Below are 20,953 nucleotides of genomic sequence, written 5' to 3' on the forward strand. Positions count from 1 at the left end.
GTATATTGTGTATAACTTTTTAAAAAGTCTGTCTGAGGGTACATGTCGTAACAATTAACTTATCGTCATCGTATAGTGACTGTCGTATTTAGCCGTCCCCACTGTCAAGATAATCTGTCGTCACTGCAAAAAATGTCGTAGACGATAGTAAGTCGTGTCGTTCTATATGTGAACACCTCCATTTAAACATATAAGCCACGACACTTAAAACTACCCGATTATCTGTCGTCAGGACATAGTGGGAACGCGCTCTAAGTTGTACATAGGTAGGTAATGTATTCTTTATCATAATCTAGAAAATAAAAGTCGTTACGTGAAATTGTAATATGTTTAATGCAACAAAAACAACGTGGTAGAAACATTTTTCTAAAAATAATGATGTTTGTACGAATACATTCGTAAAAATATTGATTTTAATTCAATTTCACTAGTTATGTCACAACACAAATAAATTAATCAAAATATATGATTGAGCTGGGAAGATATTGACAAACCTTTCCATATGTTTTCTGCTAGCAGAACCTAGATGAATCGACCAACATATGACGTAAGGAGAGATACTGACCCTGAGTGCATGTTTAAAAGTATGAGAGGATAGATAATCTGATGTATGAAACGTCAACAAATGTGAAAAATTCTGTGAAAATTCACTACGAAATCTTAACGATAACTATACTTGGATGAGCTAGGCTTGGTAATACCAGTCGTAATCAGTAGCAAGTTGCATGGATCAGTCATAAAATTTTCTAGAAGAATTGTATTCATTTATCCTTTAACAGTGCCTCTAGGTTCAAAAAGATAACATTGGTGATACGCACTGCCAAGAACTCCAGTAAAATGAGGTTCATAGTTGTATATGACGTATTGGTTCTCTTCTGCAGCATTCTCGAAGGTATGGAAGCTCTTCCTGCATTCGTTCACAAAGAAGTCCATAAAATAGCGGTTGGCCTTTATCGCTTCAGCGGAACTCGGATAATGCTTATTCAGTTTCCATTCGAAGGCACTCTTTTCGGGGTGAAATTGTACTCCATAGAACGGGTACCTGTTAGCAAAAAAAATGAATTAATAGTGCGTCTGTCGCGCGATCGGTAGTGTACGTGATTTTCACAGGTTGGAATCCCGAATCGGTTCAAAAATATATAGGTATCCTAAACTTGAAATTTTCAATCGCGTATAAGACCCGTTGCATTATAGTATTATGTGTACTAGTCGCGAGAGTTTAAAAACGTTAATCGGTTCAAAAAGTTGTATCTGCATTTTTCCGTCAAGAATTTTTTGTAATTGCCTGGAGTCAGCAAATTGATATTGTAGATTTATGGGCCTCGAAGAGTACGGAAAGCCATTGTTACTACGCTAGCTAGACCTTTCACCGATTATGGCGGCTTATTTGTGAATGAATTATATGATAACATCAACAGATTGGTTTTCCACGTCTTTCCTGTTTGCCACGAATAATCTTAAAATAATCATAACAGATATAATCTGTTTCCTATTTAATTTTTGATAAGTAGCAATCCTCCGTGTATCTGTTAAGCGTCACAGCTAAACACCTGTACATTTTTAAATTAAAAGCGTGCGTTGAAATCAAACTTAGGCTACCATGTGCTTCTTTATCAATCCCCAAGAGATTAAATAGGGGAAAGGCGTTCTACCTAAGGTTATAAATCGATGCACCGTAATCAGTAATTGTATCTAACTTATAAGTAAAAGCTTAAAAAGTTGGAAATATAGTATACTAGCTGACCCGCGCAACTTCGCTTGCTTCACATAAGAGAATCATAATTTCCCCCGTTTTTGTAACATTTTTCACTGGTACTCTGCTCCTATTGGTCGTAGCGTGATGATACATAGCCTATAGCCTTCCTCAATAAATGGACTATCTAACACTGAAATAATTCTTCAAATCGGATCAGTAGTTCCCGAGATTAGCGCGTTCAAACAAACAAACAAACTCTTCAGCTTTATAATATTAAGTATAGATGTAAGTAGGTACCTGGTGTGTTCAACAGAAGCGATAAACGTAACACCGTATAAGTCGTCAGAGTGGGAAGTCACTCGCCAGTGCTCTGTCAAGTTGTGAGACTTCAGATTCTGCAAAAAAACATTTATCACATCATTCATTGTTTTTTTCGTTAACGTTGCTTAAATCACAGATCATGTAAAAGTCGGAAAAATAATAAAACACAGTTCTCATGAGGACTAAAGTTGTAAGCTTAAGGTTTTGATTGTGAAATCGATAAGCGTTTCAATATCAATGTTCAGTGGACTCTAAGGCCCACCGGCCCATTCTCAATATTGGCAAGGCAAACGATCCTTTGACATCCCGCACTCTGATGGAAAATTGCCTCGCATCGATGCTTAGAGAGTTGCCGAAGAATCCCATGCCGATATGATAAAGCTTACTAGACACATTTTCGACGTACTCCCGGTTTCTGGGGTACATTTAGCGGCAGTTTATCTATTCAATAGTGTTCAAACTCATATTAAAAAAACGCTATTGAATAGATAAACTACCGCTAAATGTACTCAGAAACCGGGCATTAGTCGGGCAATACCGAATATGTGTAGATATAGAGGAATGTTCGGGACAAAGACCGCTCGACATTCCCGCAACTGAAGGTTTATCCGTATTGTGACGATCGAAGGAACTAATCTATCGGCTCAAGCCAAGTGGGTGGAGTAACGGCTTCGAATCGGTCTTTGATAAATACTGCACTGATCGTGTCGACCCAATACGTGTGTAGCAAGCCTTTAAGATAAAATATTGATATAGGGTCCGCAGCTCCATTTGTGTTGTACCGTACCTCGTCTACAATGCAGAATTGATGGGCATTGACGGTCACGTCTTCATTCTTCAGCAGATTGATGACATCTTCAGGTGCATTTTTAAACATCTTGCTGCTGCGGAAATCTGAAAATATGAACAACAGATGTACATGAACGAGTCCAGGAAAAGTGCCAATATCTATAATATATACAAAAAATACACAGCAGAAAATTACTTTAAATACATTTTAGGGTAAAAATTATTTTTGATACTGGTATGAAGGTCTCGTGGGTAGCAATAAGTGACAAACGAGCCGATAAATTTTCGACTCTTACCTTCCGTAAAATTAAGTGGAAGATTGTCATAAGAGTAGCATCGTATTCTGTTCTCTGGGTCTCCACGGCCTGATTCTAGGATGATGAGCAGCTCAAAGCCAAGACAGGTGCCGAATATAGGGAAATAGTCGCCAGCATCATTTAATTCTTTGGCTATGTCTAATATGTGCTGACCGGCGTCTGCGAAACCATCAGACTGGTTGAAGTACGTTGCACCACCTGGCATCAAGACTCTGCGAATAAAAAGTTAATACATTTAATATAGTTTCATCTAGTCACCACGTAGAAACAGATATGCCACAGACAGAAATAAATTCTAATAACATGGCCTTTCGTAATCAACAGTTCGTATAATTTACGCCGGACTTTTATTGGTACCTATTCCATAAAAAATAAAACAAATTTGAGCTAGCTCACCCGTTTATCTTCTGCATTAGTTCTTGGTAGTAAGAGCGATCTTTTCCAATCCTGAAAAAAATAAGAATTCCTAATAAAAATACTGTCTTTAATAACAAATACAGATAAATCCAAAATATAATATTTTCGTGAGGAGCTCGTGGCTTAGTTTACAACAGCCGCACGGATCGATCTCTGAGGTTAAGCTACGCTTGCCGAGGTTGTTCCGTGGATGGGTGACCATCTCAGACATATCGAGTTCCTCCGTGTTTCGGAAGGCACGTTAAATTGTGGGTCCCGGCTGTCATTTTCGAAGATCTTTGACAGTCGTTAACAGTAGTCAGAAGCTTGAAAGTCTGACAACCAGTCTTACCGAAGGGTATCGTGTTAATACCCAAGTAACTGGGTTGTGGAGGTCCGATAGGCAGTCGCTCCATGTAAAACACTGGTTTCCAGCTGCATCCGGTGAGACTGGAAGCCGACTCCAACATAGTTTGGAACAAAGGCTAAGCGAATATATATATATAATATTTTCGTAAGGTTTGTGCTTTTTACTCACATGATTGGTACAACTCTCGCTCCGGAAGCTTCTACATCTTTAACGTACGAAGATGCTATGTAGCTTGTGTAATTCTCCTCAGGATACTTGGTGTGAAGGTACATGGACTGTTCTTGTGACAGAACGCCGATTATCGGCCTATTGTTCACTGCGTCACTTGTGGTCTTCACAATCACAGCGCCTTCGCATCGTAAGAAGTACACTACGACGAATAGCAGCGCAGCCTTCATGATGAGTATTGCACACCAACTGTCAGCCGCGGTCAGCCACCTACAAAGATTTATATATTAGCCTTTATCAATAGTCAACATCGAGATCTACTAAGTCGTGCCCGAAGTTCACGGTAATGCTAATGGAAGATAATTTTATCAGCAATACACATCTGATAAGAATATAAAATCTGACATTTTTTATTGTAAGCGGATAGGAATATTACAAAATGTTTGTATATATGCGGTGCTGTTTATAATTTGAAAATGTAAATAAACAGTCACTAACCTTATCATAATGAAATTAAAACCGTCATTGGCTAAACAAATAATTATGACGTTTCGTAAGTCTTGGCGCGAGCGCATTGATTTGAATAACCACTGTGATCTAAAAATAATGTTCTCTCCTACGACGTTTAAAACAACAATGTCGTTTACAGAATGTAATGCTGTATCATCTTGTAAGAAAATGACAATATCTCTTAAAATAATGGCTTTCCTCTTCATAAAAGTATACTTGAGCGCCTCCTGTACATTGTATTTTACTGATAAATTATATTATCTCAATCAAACATTCACAAATTGATAGATTAGCGATCGTAATCTTAAGTACCTAAGAAAATGTATTGATATTTTAACATTAATTAATAACTTTCCAAATATATCGATAATATAATCTAAGGCATTTTAAATGTACAACATGGATAAATTCTAGGTCTGGGTCAACTAGTGAAATAAGATAGCTAGGTAGGTACAGGTAGGCGTACACATGAGACATACGTTCGCGTACGAGATTTTAATAACGACCAAGTAAGTAAAAATAATATGACTGATTTATACGTAAAATTAGGGAATAACTTAATAATATTATAATATTAAATGTATGAAAAGCAATGAGCTACAACAAGTAGCATTAGAACTCGTACGAATTCAATTAGTTAATATAGATTTAATCGATATTTTTTTAAAGGAACAAACAATTCACAGCTTATTAAAATTACATAAATATTTAGATTGCTATTACGTAATGACATAGCCTTTATAAACATAATATTGTAAGTGTTATGCAGCTAAACTCACCAGAGATTTCGCTTCTTGTCCGTGTTTTATAGTTATTCCACAAGATACCGTTGTAAAACATCTTTGACAATATATTCCTCATTTTCATTATTTTAATAAAGATTTATAATAAAGAGGGGTATAAAAAGACATGAAATGAAAACACTTTTTGGCACAAAAACAAACACAATCAATGCTCTACAATTCGCATGCGCACTCGGAGAATAGGCTCACGCTTCATTCACAAATAATATTAATAAAATTCCATTTAAAAATATATTGCCTTCAAAGATTATTTCAAAGCGTTCAAAAAGAAAAGACATTGCAAATAGCTATGAATAAAATCCTTCTGATTAATATTTAACTACGGTGCGGCAAGTTTATTAAGAGCCATCTAAAGTCGAGTTTTCAAGTGTGCACACAATATCTACACACATCTAATTCGTCACTCTCAAGCTAATGGAATCTGCGGCCATTTGCGGAAAAGTCGCTATACTTAATTATTACTACTGCTGCGCCATAGTAGGTAACGTCAAACAGCTTAAACAATTCCGCTACATCGCGTAAACGAATTTTAGGTCCGCTTAGAAAGACGTGCAGTGCTTCGATCAGTCCACCGGTAGATCAGTCAACGGATTGCCTGCACTGCGTCTGCGTTTTGTTTTCTTCCTACCTTAGCATTTTCTATTCTAGTTATTTGGCGACACACAGCACAGTCCCAAGCCTTGTTATCATCCAAATAATCTCTAATCGTGTAATATCTTTTTATGCTTGAATTCCGTTTAATTAATAACTTAAATTTACTGAAACTTAAATTTTGAATCATCAGTTAGTTCACTGGCAAAAGGTAAATTATGTAATACTACCTGCCTTCTAGTTCTTCCGCTGGCGATGTGACAGATGTCCATTACAATCGGCTGCAGAATCATCCCTAAACAAAAATCCTTAAAATAATATTATTTATATGAACGCAAGCTTTCCTTCTTGCCATTAATCAATTACATGCTATACACTTACAAAGTCGCTAACTAATCGCGTCATTTAGGCATCGAGAATTTCGTACCAATGCAATTTATTCAGCTTGGTACAAAGCTGAATGAATGGTATCCTAATTAATCTTCTGGGATGATGTGGCTCTTTAGTATAACACTTAATATATTGTAGAATAAAATAAAAATACGCCGTAACTAACTTTAAATAACATAGGTAGGCATTTAATTAGTTAACCAGGTAGTTACTTCCTTCTAACTAAATATTGGAAAATCGTGTTTAAGTATTAAACGTCGGTTCTGTATAAGTAAAAACTGTCCATATTGGTCCCCATCATGGTTTTTAACACATGTTCATAAAATTTTTGAATCTAACAGAGACCTACCACTGGCTACCACCTACTTTCTGCAGCAAATTCCAAGGTCCCTAAGTCTTATTTGAATTGTAAGAGCTTACGTTGGGCCGTCCGAACCCACCTAGTGCAGGTACTAGACAAAATAATAATAGGATTTTAAAAATATGGAATAAAGCAAAAACACATAACAAAGCATTCCAAAACCTGCTTCATTAACAAATTCTCACAGTACGTAGCAATTGCCAGCAATAAAATATGTAATCATTGTTATTTGTTGTTGTATGTAAAATGATATAATAGGTATTATGATAACCTTTAATCTCACTCGGTACGCTGCACTTGCTTCAAATTACAAATTTGTAGGCAACTTTTTCCGTAACGTTGCCCGCTTAAAACTCACAATAGAGGAGTTACTGTGTTATCAATGTAAAATTAAAGCTAAAAACAAACAAACAATCTGAACGCCAATCACCATAACACATTATTAGCAACTGAAATCATTCCAACCAATATAATAAATTAGGTTGTGCCTCTTATTGCTATAATGTCGGCGAATAACCTTAACATTATAATCGAACTGTTAAGAATAAAATTGAAATAAAAACTTAACCATTTATAATTACCTCAAAAACACTGATACTAAGTTTATTTGAATAAAGCAATATATGAGTTGAAGAGTTTGTTCTTCAATGTGAGTATATTATATCAAAACTTGTTTACGAAACTCGCAAATAGTTTATGAAAATTAAAACATGGCAACACCAAATTATTCCTCGTCAAAAGAAAAATGCCGCTGCCAAGAAGAAACGTAATGATAAAGGTATTTTGATAATAATTATTACTGTTACAATCATCGTCTTGTGTACTAATAATAAGTGAGTGTTAAATCCAGATTCAGTCCTTGATCGTAACAAAATGGTTCCAAGCGATATTTATCTAATGAAACACTTTGTTTTAGGTTGGTTTTCTGCGTTGACAGTGGAATTCGCGTATTTTCTTTTACAAGTCATATACACAATAAAAAATGTTCGAAATGGTAAGTAAACCGTGTAATACTGACCTCTAGTATGTGAACATTTCTTATATTCCAGTTTTTTATCTGTATGTAACGGCTAACAGCGTATCGATGTCTTTATTTGCAGAACACAGCTGAACCTATGCAGGTGGACGTTCCACCAGAAGACAATGAAAATAATGAGGCAGAATGTTATGTAGTAGAAAATCCTACTCTGGATCTTGAAACATATGCCGCTGCTTATACTGGTTTTGCTAAGCTGTATAGACTGATGTTTGTAGCTGATCATTGTCCCTCACTTAGATTGGAAGCCCTTAAAATGGCTATATCCTACGTCATGACAACATTTAATGTAAGTCTTTACCAAACACTTCACAAAAAGCTAGCAGAAGCTGTTGCCTCAGCAGGGTTGCCTGATGTAGCAGTCCAAATGGGTTCCCAGGACATACCAGTGCTTGACACTATATGGATAGAATCAAAAACTAAGAAGTCTGCTATAAAGTTGGAAAAGTTAGATTCAGACCTCAAAAACTACAAAACAAATTCAATAAAAGAAAGCATTCGGAGAGGACATGATGACCTTGGGGATCACTACCTTGACTGTGGGGACCTGACAAGTGCACTGAAGTGTTACTCAAGAGCCAGGGACTATTGCACTAGCGGCAAACACATAATCATGATGTGCCTCAATGTTGTGAAAGTGTCAGTGTATTTGCAGAACTGGGCTCATGTTCTTAATTATGTGTCTAAAGCAGAAGGCACCCCAGATTTCAATGAAGTCCCTGGTAAGGACTCCAACCAGTCCATATTGACTCGCTTAAAATGTGCTGCTGGTTTGGCTGAATTAGCAACAAAAAAGTACAAGTCTGCAGCCAAACACTTCTTAGCGGCTAGCATCGACCACTGCGACTACCCTGAGCTTCTTAGCAGCAATAATGTTGCCATATATGGTGGATTGTGTGCGCTTGCAACCTTTGATCGTTCAGAGTTACAAAAGCAAGTCATAGTTAGCAGTTCTTTTAAATTATTTCTAGAACTAGAGCCACAGTTGCGTGACATTATTTTTAAATTCTATGAATCTAAGTATGCTTCCTGCTTAAGGTTACTGGATGAAATAAGAGATAATCTACTGTTAGACATGTATTTAGCACCTCATTTAAACTCACTTTACATGCAAATAAGAAACAGAGCACTTATTCAGTACTTCAGTCCATATCTCTCTGCTGACATGCGTTTGATGGCTGCTGCATTTAATCGCACAGTGAATGCTCTTGAGGATGAATTAATGCAGTTAATACTGGATGGCCAGATACAGGCCCGCATTGATTCACATAATAAAATATTGTATGCTAAAGATGTGGATCAGCGAAGCACTACCTTTGAAAGAAGTTTGGCTATGGGAAAGGAGTACCAACGGCGAACCTCCATGCTAATCTTACGTGCTGCAATGCTCAAAAATCAAATCCATGTCAAGGTAAGCCTAACTTGATTGTTGTATTGTATTTAGTAATGATATTCACAAAGTATTGTACCAATTTTATATCACTAGTGCTGATATTAAATTTGAACTATGCTACAACTTTAAACAGTTTCTAGTAATCTCAACTACTGTTTTAGTTTTATATGGTATTTCCTATTTTATCTTACTATGATAATTAGTCAGCAACAAAAGATTTGGACTTAAAAACATAAGTTACTGTTTTTTCTTTTGTCATGTTAGGATTGAGGTTGTAATTGTATTTTCAGAATGTTGGCAGAGACACAGGTCCTCAGAGTGGTGAAGCACCAGGATCAAGCACCAGCCTCACTCCCCGTACCTTTGATACTGTGCCCTTGTGATGAATTTACTCATAGAGTAGTCTACTATGCATTTCGGCGTGACAATTTAGATAACACTTGAACAAATTTACGACAGGAATTTCGAGCGACAATTTGTTATAAATTATTTTGTAATGTGCACACCGCATTACAAAATATATTGTTTTTATCTTGTCACGTGAAATCAAATCTTATTTTTAAAAGAACTCTTTTGTGTACCAATTAATATCTGCTTTTATTTTTTGTTTAACGAGACTGCAGGAGTAGGCCCACAAGGTTTCAACTGATTCGCCATTACAGACTAAATAATTATTGATTTAAGGAAAATGTTTTATCAGCAATCACAGAAACTTGAACAGCTGGTGCAAGCATTATTTCTCAACATTGTTTATACTGAATTATTCTATGTAACCACAAAATATTATGTCTACGTAATTTTTAATTAAAAAGTAAAAGCATAAGATGTGTTTTAGTTCATGTATTATATTCTATCTATGTCAATAGATTTTCAGTTTTTTTCTTTACATACATACAATCATCACACAATTTTTTTTTTTGTCACAATCTTATGAACAACTATTAATTCACTATTGGACAAGGATCTGCTACTGGGATAAAGGAGGGGCTAGGCTAATTCAATAAGTTTACCATGTTAATGATTGGTTATCGATCAGTTACTATCGTAACATGTAATTTGAACTAACTATGATTGTGAGGATGTTTACGACGCTGACAATATTAATTTTCGAAACCACGTAGAATTGCATCATGAACATGTGTCTCAGAGATGCGGGGTTACTCTGAATCTGGGAAAATTATATCTATAAATGCAATAAAATCAAATATAGGGAGTATGTATATGTACCTTACTAATAATAAAAAATATCTCGGTAACGTATTTATTTATCACAGATAATACACCAACCAAACTTACAAAACTATTTCCTTTGCATAATGATTTTAATATAAATAATAATTACAATTACATTAATTTCAACGTCACTGATAAAATGAGTTACGTAATTTCTTAAATGTCCAATATATACAAATGGCAATCCTAGCTATCTTTTTCACTACACGTTATGGGCTGCAGGCATGTAGGGCATGTACCGTTGGCCACGCCAAATGCTGGAGGACGACTACCCGCACACGCCACCAACCACTGGAAAATAATTCAAACAACAGTTAATAATAAAATTCATACAATAGGCTGATTCCATTTTAAACTGCCTAGCTTAAAGACTGCAGCAGAATTAAAGAATAGTTGAAATGAGGACGTTAGAAATATAAAAAAAATTACACTAAATGCTTTTTTGTGATAGTTAGGGTCTTTTCATATGTGGCGGAACTTATGTGTTGTGTAACGCCAGAATAGAGAAGTGTGTAAAAAACGAGTGTTCGCACTATACCGATGATGCATTGGTGCGAGGCCCATACTTATTACGCTTCCGTAAGATGTGAACTGATCCTTATACATACTACTACCTTCGCATCAGTGTGTAAGATAATAAATCTTTGTCAAGTATAGCTAAAAGCCTTCCTCTTAATCAATCAATTTAGATAGTATGTCCAGAGATTAGCATGAACAAACAAAAAAAGTTTGAATTTGTGATACAACTTTACTAACAATGAGACATGATGGCTGCAGTAAATAAAAAGTAAGATTTAGTTATACCTGATACAAGCAGTTTCTATGATAATAAACACCACAGGTTGTATTTTGACATAAGGGTTGTGGTACACCGGGAACATCAGGGAGTTCTGCACACAGGCATATGCCACAGACAATTGCATCTTCTACTTCATCACCAGGTACCACATTTTGTGAACACATAGTTGCAGGTTGTGGAAAGGAACTTAAATCTGAAACATAAATATTAAGCAATTAATTAATTATTATATGTACCTAAAACTTACATATGTAGTATATACTGTTAATGTAAGGCTGTAATAAATATATAAATAAAAAAGTATAGTACAAGTTAGTAAAGAGTCTTGTACAAGGATTGTGCCTGAAGAATATAATAAAACAGAATTTAGATCCAAAACCAAGTTTTACAGTTTATGTAGTTTCTTTTTCATACAGATGCTTTATTTTGAAAATATGCAGAATTATTATTTATAATCTAGATAAATCAAGCATGCTAAGGATCTCTATTAAGTTTTCATACTACAGCATAATTAGCATAGTTATGAAAGAAAACATTATTTGTATCTATTTCCAGGGTGAAGGTGATGTAATTATTTTATGAATTGTTCTATTCTAGGAAAGAACTAAGCATACCAAATATACTCATCACATTGTCCACAATGTTTTTATCATGGTCCCACTTCAGCAGTCCCGTTTGTAATTTGTTATGCCAGGACACTGACTGTCCTACAAGATGAATGTTTGTTGCTAGACCTTCTGGTGTTACTTCAACATGCAGCCAAGTTCTTGGATCTTTAAAAAACACAACATTATAGTATTTTTTTAATGACATTTGGGTGCCTTATAATAATATACTACTTAATAATACCAACCCAAAAGAATTCTTCTATAATCATCTTTAAAAGATGCATTTATTGGCTCCATTATAGTACAAAATTGATCAATTTGTTCTAACTCATAAAAGTATCTTTCCAAATCATTAATACACTTTTTAAATGTGTCTATGACTTCTTCTAAACATTTGTATTCACGACTTTGTTCAGGGGAATATGGCAGTTTCGCTTTTGTTACTACTATCTTCCTAGGAGATTGGTATTCCAAAAACAATTCATGATCCCTGAGTCCAGTGTCATCGCGTATTACAATTTTTAAATTCCTCAGAGTTTTTCCAAAGTAAACTCTAGCGCTGCCACACATAACTACATTCCTTATTTCATCTAAGAAATCCTTATCAATAAGATCTGAAGTAACAGAATCTACATGTTGTGTGTAACTTTGAGATATATATTTCAGTTTATTTATGAGATGATATAATTCATCAGTATCTTCGATTGGGAATTTATTAAGTAAGTCTTCCATGATGCAGACTTAAATTAAACGCTTATCAAACAACAAACGATTTTATAATAAAACGTCAAACCAGATCAACCAAAACTATTCAAAACAATAAACAAATAGGGATGTATAACATTATCGATTTGCATATTTGTATGTTTTTGGATAATCAATTTCCAAATAAGTTACATCATAACAATTTAGATACTTAATTTGTGTTATGATTAAATCTAAATGATGCCGTATTATTATATTATTATATTCCTTGTTTTAACATTGTTTATGTGGTTTTGTGGTTCAATGCACTTACAAGTGTCGCATCACTATAAAAAAAAAATCTTAATCTTCCGTGTTGCCAATTATTGTACTCATGTCTATTTTGCTCGACCATGAGTTGGGATTAGTTGGGTGTTGGACTGTTGGACGAATGTAAGCATTGCATTACCTGTGTACAAGCGATATAAGACAAACACTATGGTAACGAGCTCAAAAGCCTAAGTCTCGAACCTCTCTCTAAGTTATACCTACCTAGTATGGTCTGATCTCTCGCTTTCAAATGCATCATCCCATTAACATATCATCACCCCTGCTAAACGACGCTGCAGGCAGAGGTGTATAATCCGTATTTCTCCATACTTATACATATCAAGTACATAAATTAATAATACATTACATATTTCATGCGTTTAACCAATATCCAATAAAGCTATAGATAGGTTTACAAAACGTAAATTTTAATATTTTTATATCTATCAGAGTAGGTATTTTGAATGAATCAAAAATTACCATTTCCTCTCTGTTGTACTTACAAGTCGCCAGTTTATAAGTATTGATATACAGCTTTTTTCAATGCCGGCTAAGTGCAACATGCGTAACGCAATGCCTGAATTTTTCATGATAAAATAATCCATTGAGTAGGTTCCTACCTACTTTTAAATAAGCACAATTCTATTAATAAACTAGCGGACCCGACAGACGTTGTCCTGTCTACACGTCAAAAAAACATTGTCCAGCGGACAAAATTGTGAATCTAAACCATTCTCAGATCCCCTTGAACACACACAATAATTTCATCAAAATCGGTCCAGTCGTTTAAGAGAAGTTCAGCGACATCACTTACAGAAGAATTATATATATAAAGATGTGTTGTGAGCGATGAATAAAATAAAAATACAAGCATATTGACTAATGTTTACTAATGTATAATATTTGAAGACATTTTTGTAGGGGCTGCCCCCTAGCACAATAGTCGGGTGAACAATATATGTAAATATTCCCAAGAATAGACAAATATATTTTACGCAATCGTGAGTATGTCGTCATATCGTTAATCACATGACATTTTTATCTACCATCAAGCTATTATGTTAGAGGGGAGACTGTAATAGTAAAGATAAAAGATTTGATGAAACGGTTTTTCCCCGGAGTGAGCTAAAGTGCATGAAGCCACGTACACGTTAGCGAGCCTCAACTATAGAAAATTGCATTACTGTACTTATTAGTAAGCCAGTGTACTAGTTGTTCGTGAAATTAATTACATTTAAATGTATAAAAGCACTGTATTCAACACGAACAAAAGTTATCGAGAAATCCATTCTTACAAGTTTAAAGATTGTCTTCAGAAACAACTAAAACGTGGTTTAAACTTTTTTAAAGATTGCATTGCTTGTTACCTACTTCAACCAAAATTCATAGCAGGCGATTTGCGAAGCTGGCACTAACTTAAATGGGAGCAGTTTACGATAGTTGTCTACTTGTTGTGAAGCACACCTAAATATTCCGTGGGCTGTTTGTCGGGACTATTTAAAGAGTAATAAAGGATAGGTGCTTAGATATTCCTATTAAAAAGCATAATGCATTATTCTCCCAGTCTTCATTTAAATTCGACAGTTTGGAGACTTCATTGGATCCGCAATAGAAGAATGCGAAAAGATCCTATGACTATAACACATGACGGTATCGCATGTGAATTAGAATCATGATACCATACCTGCTCATTTACAGTTTAGCAGTAGCTCGCTAGTGAGTACCCCGCTTTACACTCAACTATAATCAGCTAAGTGCCTATTATTGAATTTATCGAGATAAGAATATTATTATAAACGACGACTATTGAAGTACCTATTATACCTAAATTAACAGAACGACAAATACCTACGCAAAACAATCTACACTTTAAGACAAAATTCCTGATTATATCAGCTGGCATATAATATTCAAGCAATACTGCTACTTGCAAAATTATTTTTAAATAATTCTCACTTTGAATCTGTAACTACTAACTACTTGACTCACATAGTCCTGTGCAATATCTACTTCAAAAAATTAAGACGATGGCAAGAACGTGGCAATATAAAACTAAGAAAGATTGTCGCAACCATCCAGCCGATACGTTTTTAGATTTATTTGTTTCTTATAGTACCTACCTACTGCGCGCAATTTTGTAGTTCTTATAAATAATGATGCAAGCTGCAAGACTCCCGTTTGTCTTGAGATTTCTTGCAACCACAAGTTGCGTCAGCGCAACACTTACTTGAAATTACTTTTTTATTATACGTATAGGTACATAAGGGAATAACTGTTATACATATAACATGAATACTGTTCTTCCTTTCGCATCAGTCTCTAGTGACTTTTGAACATAACAAAATTGTTACTAAGCTTTATAATTAAAAATCAAGTCGAGCATTTTATATTGTTCTTTTTTTTTAGGAAATAATAGAATATTATAGATATATGTTTAAAATACCTCTTGATGTCAGACAAAAAATCACGCAAATTATTCATACCTACTATTAAAATTAGACACATAAATACAATTCTTACTAGTAGGTATACATTATTTAATTAGGTAAAATATAAAACAATATAATATGTACAATTTCATTATTTTTATTTCATTAATCCGCAGTAGGCGGTGTTCAAATTGATTGAGCGATTTGCCCTAAAACTAAGAAAATATTTAATTACTTGTATTTCTACAGTAATTGGAGTAAAAACTACACACATCACTATATAAATATTGGCAAATGTCAATAAAATCACACATTATTTCCTATATAAAAATAGAGTAAAACAACACACATTCACAACGAGCCTAAATTTAAAATCATCAAACTGGATCTTGCGAGAAAGTTTCGTCTATAAAAAATTTATGCTTTATAAACACACTGCAGTCAAAAAGTATAATTAACCCAATTGCAAAGAGTAAAATCTTTTTGTACATCTAAAAAATATCATTTTCAAGTCAACTATCACATCAAGACAAAACTATTTATACATAAGTTAATGTATGATAATACTTTCAAAGTAGTTGCCTACTGTGGCCTAACAAGTCTGATGTCAATCTTTCCCAGATCATCATCTTTGTACAATTCTACTTTTAGAACAGAGAACACTTCAACTACTTGTCCAACAGCTGGTAAGTTTTTATCTGCTTTCCACCATAATTGCATTTTGGAGAGTCTTGCACCACCTTCATGTTTAATACACTCATATGTCCCAGGGAAATCCTGCAAAAAATAAACATTACTTTTTAGTCATTGCTTTGTAGTTTAAATAACAAATCATATAAGTCTCGAGGCAAATACTTACATTATTGAAAAATATTCTTCTGTTTAAGCCCATAGCTATTATAATAACATCAATGTATTTATCTCTAACTTCTACAACAGCTGCTTCAGTCACGACTGGCGAGTTCAATTCAATATACTTCAATGTATATAGTTCTGTAGACAGTTCACCTGCTTTTTTTGCATTATACTTTTGTTTGTTACATTGTGCAGCAACTGTACGAACTCTGTCGACATCCCAGTTGGGTGTTTCCCTGTAATGTAAACTTGCTGCCAACAACCTGCAAACAAGTAAAATTAGGTTTTTATTGGTATAATAAAGTTCAAGATTGATTAAAAATTTAGTTAACTAATATACTGTAGTCATGACAGTTATCCTCTACTCACCTATGCACCATTATGTCTGCATATCTTCTGATAGGGCTAGTAAAATGTGTATAAAGTGGAACATTCAGTGCATAGTGGTGGAAGTCATCATCCTCACAACCATCTGCACAAAAATATTTTGCTCTGCTCATTGGTTTAGCACACAGCATGTTTAAGACCATAGCTTTGCCATCTTTGCTGTCCTGTCCAATGTGGTGTAGCAAGGAGCGGTGCAAATTACCAGCTGATGAAATGTCTATCTCAATCCCCATCGGTGACAACGATTTGGCAAGTTGTTTCATCATGAAACTGCTGGGTGGTGGATGACATCTCAAAAATGCTAATGATGGATGATCCTTATGAATTCTGTTAGCAACGGTCATATTTGCTAGTAACATAAATTCCTCAATAAGTTGATGACTCTCCTTATTTTCATATATACAAAAAGCATCTGGCAAACCATTGCTTGGATTTAAATGAAAAGCCACTTTGGCTTGATCAATTCTTAGAGCACCTCCATCAAATCTATTTTTTCTGAATGTTGCAGAGATACTTCCAAGAGCTTTTATAACTTTGTATATATCACTAAAAGTAAATCCATTGTATGTTTCAGGAAAACTGGCTTCAGCATCCTCTTTATCATCCAGTACTGCTTGTGCATGATCATAAGCTAATTGGGCACAAGAGTTAATAACTGTTTTTGCAAATCTATGGTCAATGACTTTAGCATCTTTAGTTATTTCCCAAAAAACAGAGAATGCAAGTTTGTCAACTCCTGGGAACAAAGAACAAAGCATACACAGATCATCTGGTAGCATGTGATATGCTCTCTCTACTAAGTATATTGTGGTAGCTTTTTCTGCAACTTTCTCATCCAAAATTGTGTCCTCAGTTAGAAAGTGGGAAACATCTGCTATATGGACACCTATCTCATAATTGCCATTTTCCAGTTCTCTACATGAAACTGCATCATCAATGTCTCTGCAGTTGGGGGGATCAATGCTGAACAGACAAAGCTTACGACAATCTTCTCTGACCAAGAATTCTTCTTCAGGTATTTTGTAGTCTAAACGTGGGTACAGGTGTCTGACTTCTTTGCCAAATGGTGTGATATCTAAATCTGTTTGTGCTAAAATTGCCCTGGTTTCTGAAACCATATCTCCCGACTGTCCTATGTTACGCAAAATGGTTCCAACAGCAAAACGAGTATCAGTCCAATCTGTAATATGTGCTAAAAACAAAGTACTTTCATAATTTTTATGATCAGCATAAAAGTTATCAGGCCAGCATGTGAAAGGTATATTAAGTCTTGGTATTCTATGGTCTCTAGGTACAAACAAAGCTCTCTGCCTGTTATTATCTGGCATTATTCTTAAGTTTCCAATGCAAGTCCTATTATGCACTACCTCTTTGATGAAAACCACTTTCCCTCTCTTTTGGTTTTTATCTTTAGGGCGGGAGACTTGGCCCTCTTTAGAAGTCTCTTCTTTGGCAATGGCCTCCTTACTGTTCTCCTCTTTAGAGCTATCTTCCTTAGTGGTACCCCCTTTAGTGGAACCTTCCTCAGAGGTATCTTCTATAGAGGAACCTTCCTTAGAGATACCCTCCATAGAAGTATCCTCTATAGTGGAAGCCATCTTAGAGGAACCCTGCTTAGAGGTACCCTCCTTAGTAGTACTCTTCTTAGTAGTACACCTCTTAGTAGTACCCTCCTTAGTAGTACCCTTCTTAGCAGAATCCTTTTTAGTTCCCTCTTCATTTTCATTGTCACTTTCAATCAATTGCACAACCACAATATCACCCTCTAAAGCACGGTTCCGATATCTGATACCATCAATGAGAATATCTTGCTCACTCCTGTCACTACCAGAAACATATGAATGTTGAAATTGTTTTGGATTTATTCTGATAACTCCTTCAATAAGGGTATTATTCTTTAAACCAACTTCCACCTCTTTAGGAGTTAAGTAAGGTTCAAATTTTAAATCACTGCCTGATCTAGGTTTCTTTTTATTCTTTCTATTATGCTTAGGTGTAGTATTGTTCTGCCCAGTTTTTCCACCCTGAGCTCTTGCTCCCTCTCCTACACTTGTTGACTGCTTGGGGCTGCGTGCATTCTGTCCAAACTTAGTATGTATACTCCGAGTATATGTCTGAGAAAGTAGTGGATGTTGCATAACATTTTGAAAGCATTTTGGGCTTATGTATTCAGGCTGCAACACAGGAGAGTTAGGAATGCTCACAGAATGTGGCCTCTGTGATTGAAGGTGAGGAGTATTTGGAGCACTGGCTGCTAGCTGAGCGCACAATAACTCTCTACCCACCTGAATATTATGAGCCAATTGATACTGCGGATGATGACTCAAGTTTTCTAAATACCTCGTGTTTGAATATGCATACAAAGGGCTTACTTGCATTGAAAAGAAATCTTGCACAGATATAGAAGTATATTCACTATAAGTGCCAGAATATCCAGGATTAGACTGAGATGATTGCGGCGTCCGTGGTCCCGTCATGTTTACCGATTGTTCTGGTGCCGGCATTTTTAATTGTTTTAATTTTTTTTCTTTCTTCTTCGCGTGTTTATTTTTTGGGCTGTCTCCTTGGTTTACTACACTGTTTTCATTATTTATGTTTAAATTTTGGCACGCTGTGGCTAAATTACTCACAGATGAATTATTGTGAGTCTGTGAACCGCCAGCCTCACCCTGAGGCTGCTTGTGGCGGGACATCGCAGAATGTTTCGAAGACTTCTTTGTTGTTGGTTTTGTAGAAGCCTGATGATCTGGTATCCTATTATTTACAGAACTTTTTGACCGAAAAGGCTGCGACGTGGATTGTTGTGAAGATGATGGCCTATTTACGTCAATATTTCTTTCAGATATACTATCACACAAATGAGACATGTTTTCAGAAATGTTAAGACACTACTGCGAAACTATGTTACCATATTTTTGTGAAGACAAAAACGATTAATGAGTTATTATCGGGTCTCGGTAAGTATTCTCTCTACCAAAATTTAAGGTTGACAAACTTGTTAAATGTGACCAGCCTAAAATAATGACTTTTTTTGTTTACAAACAGTATATGTAGGTAGGTGGCTACGTAATTAGCTAAGAATTATTTTTGAGTATCAGTTCGGATAATAATTACTGCTAAGGTTAATTAAGGTTCAGTTGTTGCTATATCAGGCGGATGGAATAAGCATTCTTTTTTTTTATTCATAGGTTTGACAGCTGCATTTTAAAGGATACCTATCTTACAAAGTTTCAAGAGATGTTGAAAACCTAGCTCTAGACATTCGAGCAAAACCCTCCAACACTATTTGGCGCCATTGAACATATTCCTCGATAACACGAACCAACATCCCGCCATTCAGAAGCTAAGTACTTATCTATTCTGTAGTAGATATATTATTATGTAGGTAGGTACTCAAATGGAAAGTTGGACGAACATTAGGCCTGTTGGCCGAATGTGTAGAGCCAACACCAATAGCGCTTGACATTTGGTTATTTGACATTTACTGTAAGTTCAACAAAAACATAACCTAAAATCAACTGGAAATTATAACCTAACTCAATCAATGGTCAAGGAGTAAAATATTGACTTAGCAGCTAAAAGAACGACACTGACTTGAATAGTAGAAATGATTATATTATATAGATAAGAATAGTCTTCTTTCAAACTGGTCTTAGTGTAACACGAATCGAATAACTACTAATATTTTAGAATATTATTCCAATCTTTCCGTGCCGCAGTATTTTTCTTTCTGTTCAAGATGAAGCTAATAACACATAACATGTTAACATCAAAGTGCTTGAAAGGAGTTATGACGGGATACCCATTGGCTATAAATGCAACAGATGTAAAAGTAACTGAAGTAGAATTTAATCCAGAATTTATAACCCGAGTGGTACCAAAATTGGACTGGGAAGTGCTTTGGACAGCCGCAAACAGTATTGGACATGGTGAAGGCTTGCCAAGAACACTAGAACCGAAATTTGAAGAAAATGAAGAACTCTTAAAGAAAGTCCATAGAGTGCTATTTGAGGTTGAGGTTGAAGAAGGTAATCTCACCTGTCCTGAATCTGGCAGACAATTCCCTATATCTAAAGGAATTCCAAATATGTTGCTAACTGAAGCTGAAGTCCAATGAATTTATTTAAAAAAAATTATTACCTAGCAATGTGATACCTAATTTGTATCCTTGGAAATGTTTATTTCGCCATATCTGTACAGAGTTATTTGCATGTTCTAAGTGCTACTATGCAGAGTTTCAGATCAGAATATTATGATTATAAAGGTTAATTATAACACTGTGTTTCATTTGTAAACAGTTTTGTTATAAAAAATCTGAACAGTAATAATATATTTATTGACAATGTCCTTCAAAAGGTCAGGTGTGTAGTAAATGCTTGTAATAAACCTGTTTATTTTTGTTATTAGTTGTTTTTTTAAAAAGACATCTCCACAATAAGAATTGTTCTTGCACCGGTACTTTTACAAACATAAACAACAGACACAAA

At 35.1% G+C, this 20,953-nt stretch overlaps 5 protein-coding genes across 8 annotated transcripts; 2 read left to right on the forward strand and 3 right to left on the reverse strand.

Annotated features, from left to right (window-relative positions):
- Positions 1 to 320: 320 nt before the first annotated feature.
- On the reverse strand, positions 321 to 7,082 carry LOC142978241 (gamma-glutamyl hydrolase A-like). Of its 3 annotated transcripts, XM_076122594.1 has the most exons (8): positions 6,984 to 7,082; positions 6,196 to 6,256; positions 4,058 to 4,327; positions 3,520 to 3,570; positions 3,103 to 3,335; positions 2,805 to 2,911; positions 1,990 to 2,091; positions 321 to 1,038 (listed from the first exon to the last, which is right to left on the reverse strand). In XM_076122594.1, the coding sequence occupies exons 2-8, from the start codon at positions 6,252 to 6,254 to the stop codon at positions 766 to 768; spliced, it is 1,095 nt and encodes a 364-aa protein (XP_075978709.1). In that variant the 5' UTR covers positions 6,255 to 6,256; positions 6,984 to 7,082; the 3' UTR covers positions 321 to 765. The 3 variants fall into 3 exon arrangements, with proteins under 3 accessions (XP_075978709.1, XP_075978711.1, XP_075978710.1); XM_076122596.1 differs by lacking the exons at positions 6,196 to 6,256; positions 6,984 to 7,082 and adding an exon at positions 5,822 to 5,940; XM_076122595.1 differs by lacking the exons at positions 6,196 to 6,256; positions 6,984 to 7,082 and adding an exon at positions 5,347 to 5,626.
- Positions 7,083 to 7,394: 312 nt separating this feature from the next.
- CSN1b (COP9 signalosome subunit 1b) lies at positions 7,395 to 9,964 on the forward strand. 2 transcript variants are annotated; one of them, XM_076122592.1, is made up of 4 exons: positions 7,395 to 7,490; positions 7,629 to 7,706; positions 7,813 to 9,159; positions 9,432 to 9,964. In XM_076122592.1, exons 2-4 carry the CDS (start codon positions 7,695 to 7,697, stop codon positions 9,522 to 9,524), a joined length of 1,452 nt encoding a protein of 483 aa, XP_075978707.1. In that variant the 5' UTR covers positions 7,395 to 7,490; positions 7,629 to 7,694; the 3' UTR covers positions 9,525 to 9,964. The 2 variants fall into 2 exon arrangements, with proteins under 2 accessions (XP_075978707.1, XP_075978706.1); XM_076122591.1 differs by having other exon boundaries at positions 7,416 to 7,545.
- Positions 9,965 to 10,388: 424 nt separating this feature from the next.
- On the reverse strand, positions 10,389 to 12,583 carry Fancl (E3 ubiquitin-protein ligase Fancl). Its single transcript, XM_076122745.1, has 4 exons — positions 12,027 to 12,583; positions 11,788 to 11,946; positions 11,179 to 11,366; positions 10,389 to 10,665 (listed from the first exon to the last, which is right to left on the reverse strand). Exons 1-4 carry the CDS (start codon positions 12,511 to 12,513, stop codon positions 10,561 to 10,563), a joined length of 939 nt encoding a protein of 312 aa, XP_075978860.1. The 5' UTR covers positions 12,514 to 12,583; the 3' UTR covers positions 10,389 to 10,560.
- A 2,782-nt stretch (positions 12,584 to 15,365) lies between these two features.
- Positions 15,366 to 19,469, reverse strand: Dis3l2 (Dis3 like 3'-5' exoribonuclease 2). The gene is made up of 3 exons (XM_076122512.1): positions 16,449 to 19,469; positions 16,084 to 16,342; positions 15,366 to 16,001 (listed from the first exon to the last, which is right to left on the reverse strand). The coding sequence occupies exons 1-3, from the start codon at positions 19,331 to 19,333 to the stop codon at positions 15,807 to 15,809; spliced, it is 3,339 nt and encodes a 1,112-aa protein (XP_075978627.1). The 5' UTR covers positions 19,334 to 19,469; the 3' UTR covers positions 15,366 to 15,806.
- Positions 19,470 to 19,921: 452 nt separating this feature from the next.
- On the forward strand, positions 19,922 to 20,869 carry Trmt112 (tRNA methyltransferase subunit 11-2). The gene has a single exon (XM_076122609.1). The coding sequence runs from the start codon at positions 20,206 to 20,208 to the stop codon at positions 20,581 to 20,583; it is 378 nt and encodes a 125-aa protein (XP_075978724.1). The 5' UTR covers positions 19,922 to 20,205; the 3' UTR covers positions 20,584 to 20,869.
- The last annotated feature ends 84 nt before the right edge of the window (positions 20,870 to 20,953 follow it).

The sequence above is a fragment of the Anticarsia gemmatalis genome, chromosome 14, assembly GCF_050436995.1.
Source record: "Anticarsia gemmatalis isolate Benzon Research Colony breed Stoneville strain chromosome 14, ilAntGemm2 primary, whole genome shotgun sequence".
NCBI classification, from domain to species: Eukaryota; Metazoa; Arthropoda; class Insecta; order Lepidoptera; family Erebidae; genus Anticarsia; species Anticarsia gemmatalis.

What these genes read in the sequence shown, in the direction of transcription:
- LOC142978241 (XM_076122594.1), bottom strand. Translation starts at nt 6,254, where the DNA reads ATGATTCTGCAGCCGATTGTAATGGACATCTGTCACATCGCCAGCGGA. An exon ending in GCCAGCGGAAGAACTAGAAG is followed by an intron (nt 4,328 to 6,195) that starts GCAGGTAGTATT and finishes AAATCTTTGTAG; the next exon opens with GTGGCTGACCGCGGCTGACA. An exon ending in CTAATGCAGAAGATAAACGG is followed by an intron (nt 3,336 to 3,519) that starts GTGAGCTAGCTC and finishes TTTTATTCGCAG; the next exon opens with AGTCTTGATGCCAGGTGGTG.
- CSN1b (XM_076122592.1), top strand. An exon ending in AAAATCAAATCCATGTCAAG is followed by an intron (nt 9,160 to 9,431) that starts GTAAGCCTAACT and finishes TTGTATTTTCAG; the next exon opens with AATGTTGGCAGAGACACAGG.
- Fancl (XM_076122745.1), bottom strand. Translation starts at nt 12,513, where the DNA reads ATGGAAGACTTACTTAATAAATTCCCAATCGAAGATACTGATGAATTA. An exon ending in TTATAGAAGAATTCTTTTGG is followed by an intron (nt 11,947 to 12,026) that starts GTTGGTATTATT and finishes TGTTTTTTAAAG; the next exon opens with ATCCAAGAACTTGGCTGCAT. An exon ending in ATAGAAACTGCTTGTATCAG is followed by an intron (nt 10,666 to 11,178) that starts GTATAACTAAAT and finishes ATTATTTTCCAG; the next exon opens with TGGTTGGTGGCGTGTGCGGG.
- Dis3l2 (XM_076122512.1), bottom strand. Translation starts at nt 19,333, where the DNA reads ATGTCTCATTTGTGTGATAGTATATCTGAAAGAAATATTGACGTAAAT. An exon ending in GCAGACATAATGGTGCATAG is followed by an intron (nt 16,343 to 16,448) that starts GTGAGTAGAGGA and finishes ACTTGTTTGCAG; the next exon opens with GTTGTTGGCAGCAAGTTTAC. An exon ending in GAAGAATATTTTTCAATAAT is followed by an intron (nt 16,002 to 16,083) that starts GTAAGTATTTGC and finishes TATTTTTTGCAG; the next exon opens with GATTTCCCTGGGACATATGA.
- Trmt112 (XM_076122609.1), top strand. Translation starts at nt 20,206, where the DNA reads ATGAAGCTAATAACACATAACATGTTAACATCAAAGTGCTTGAAAGGA.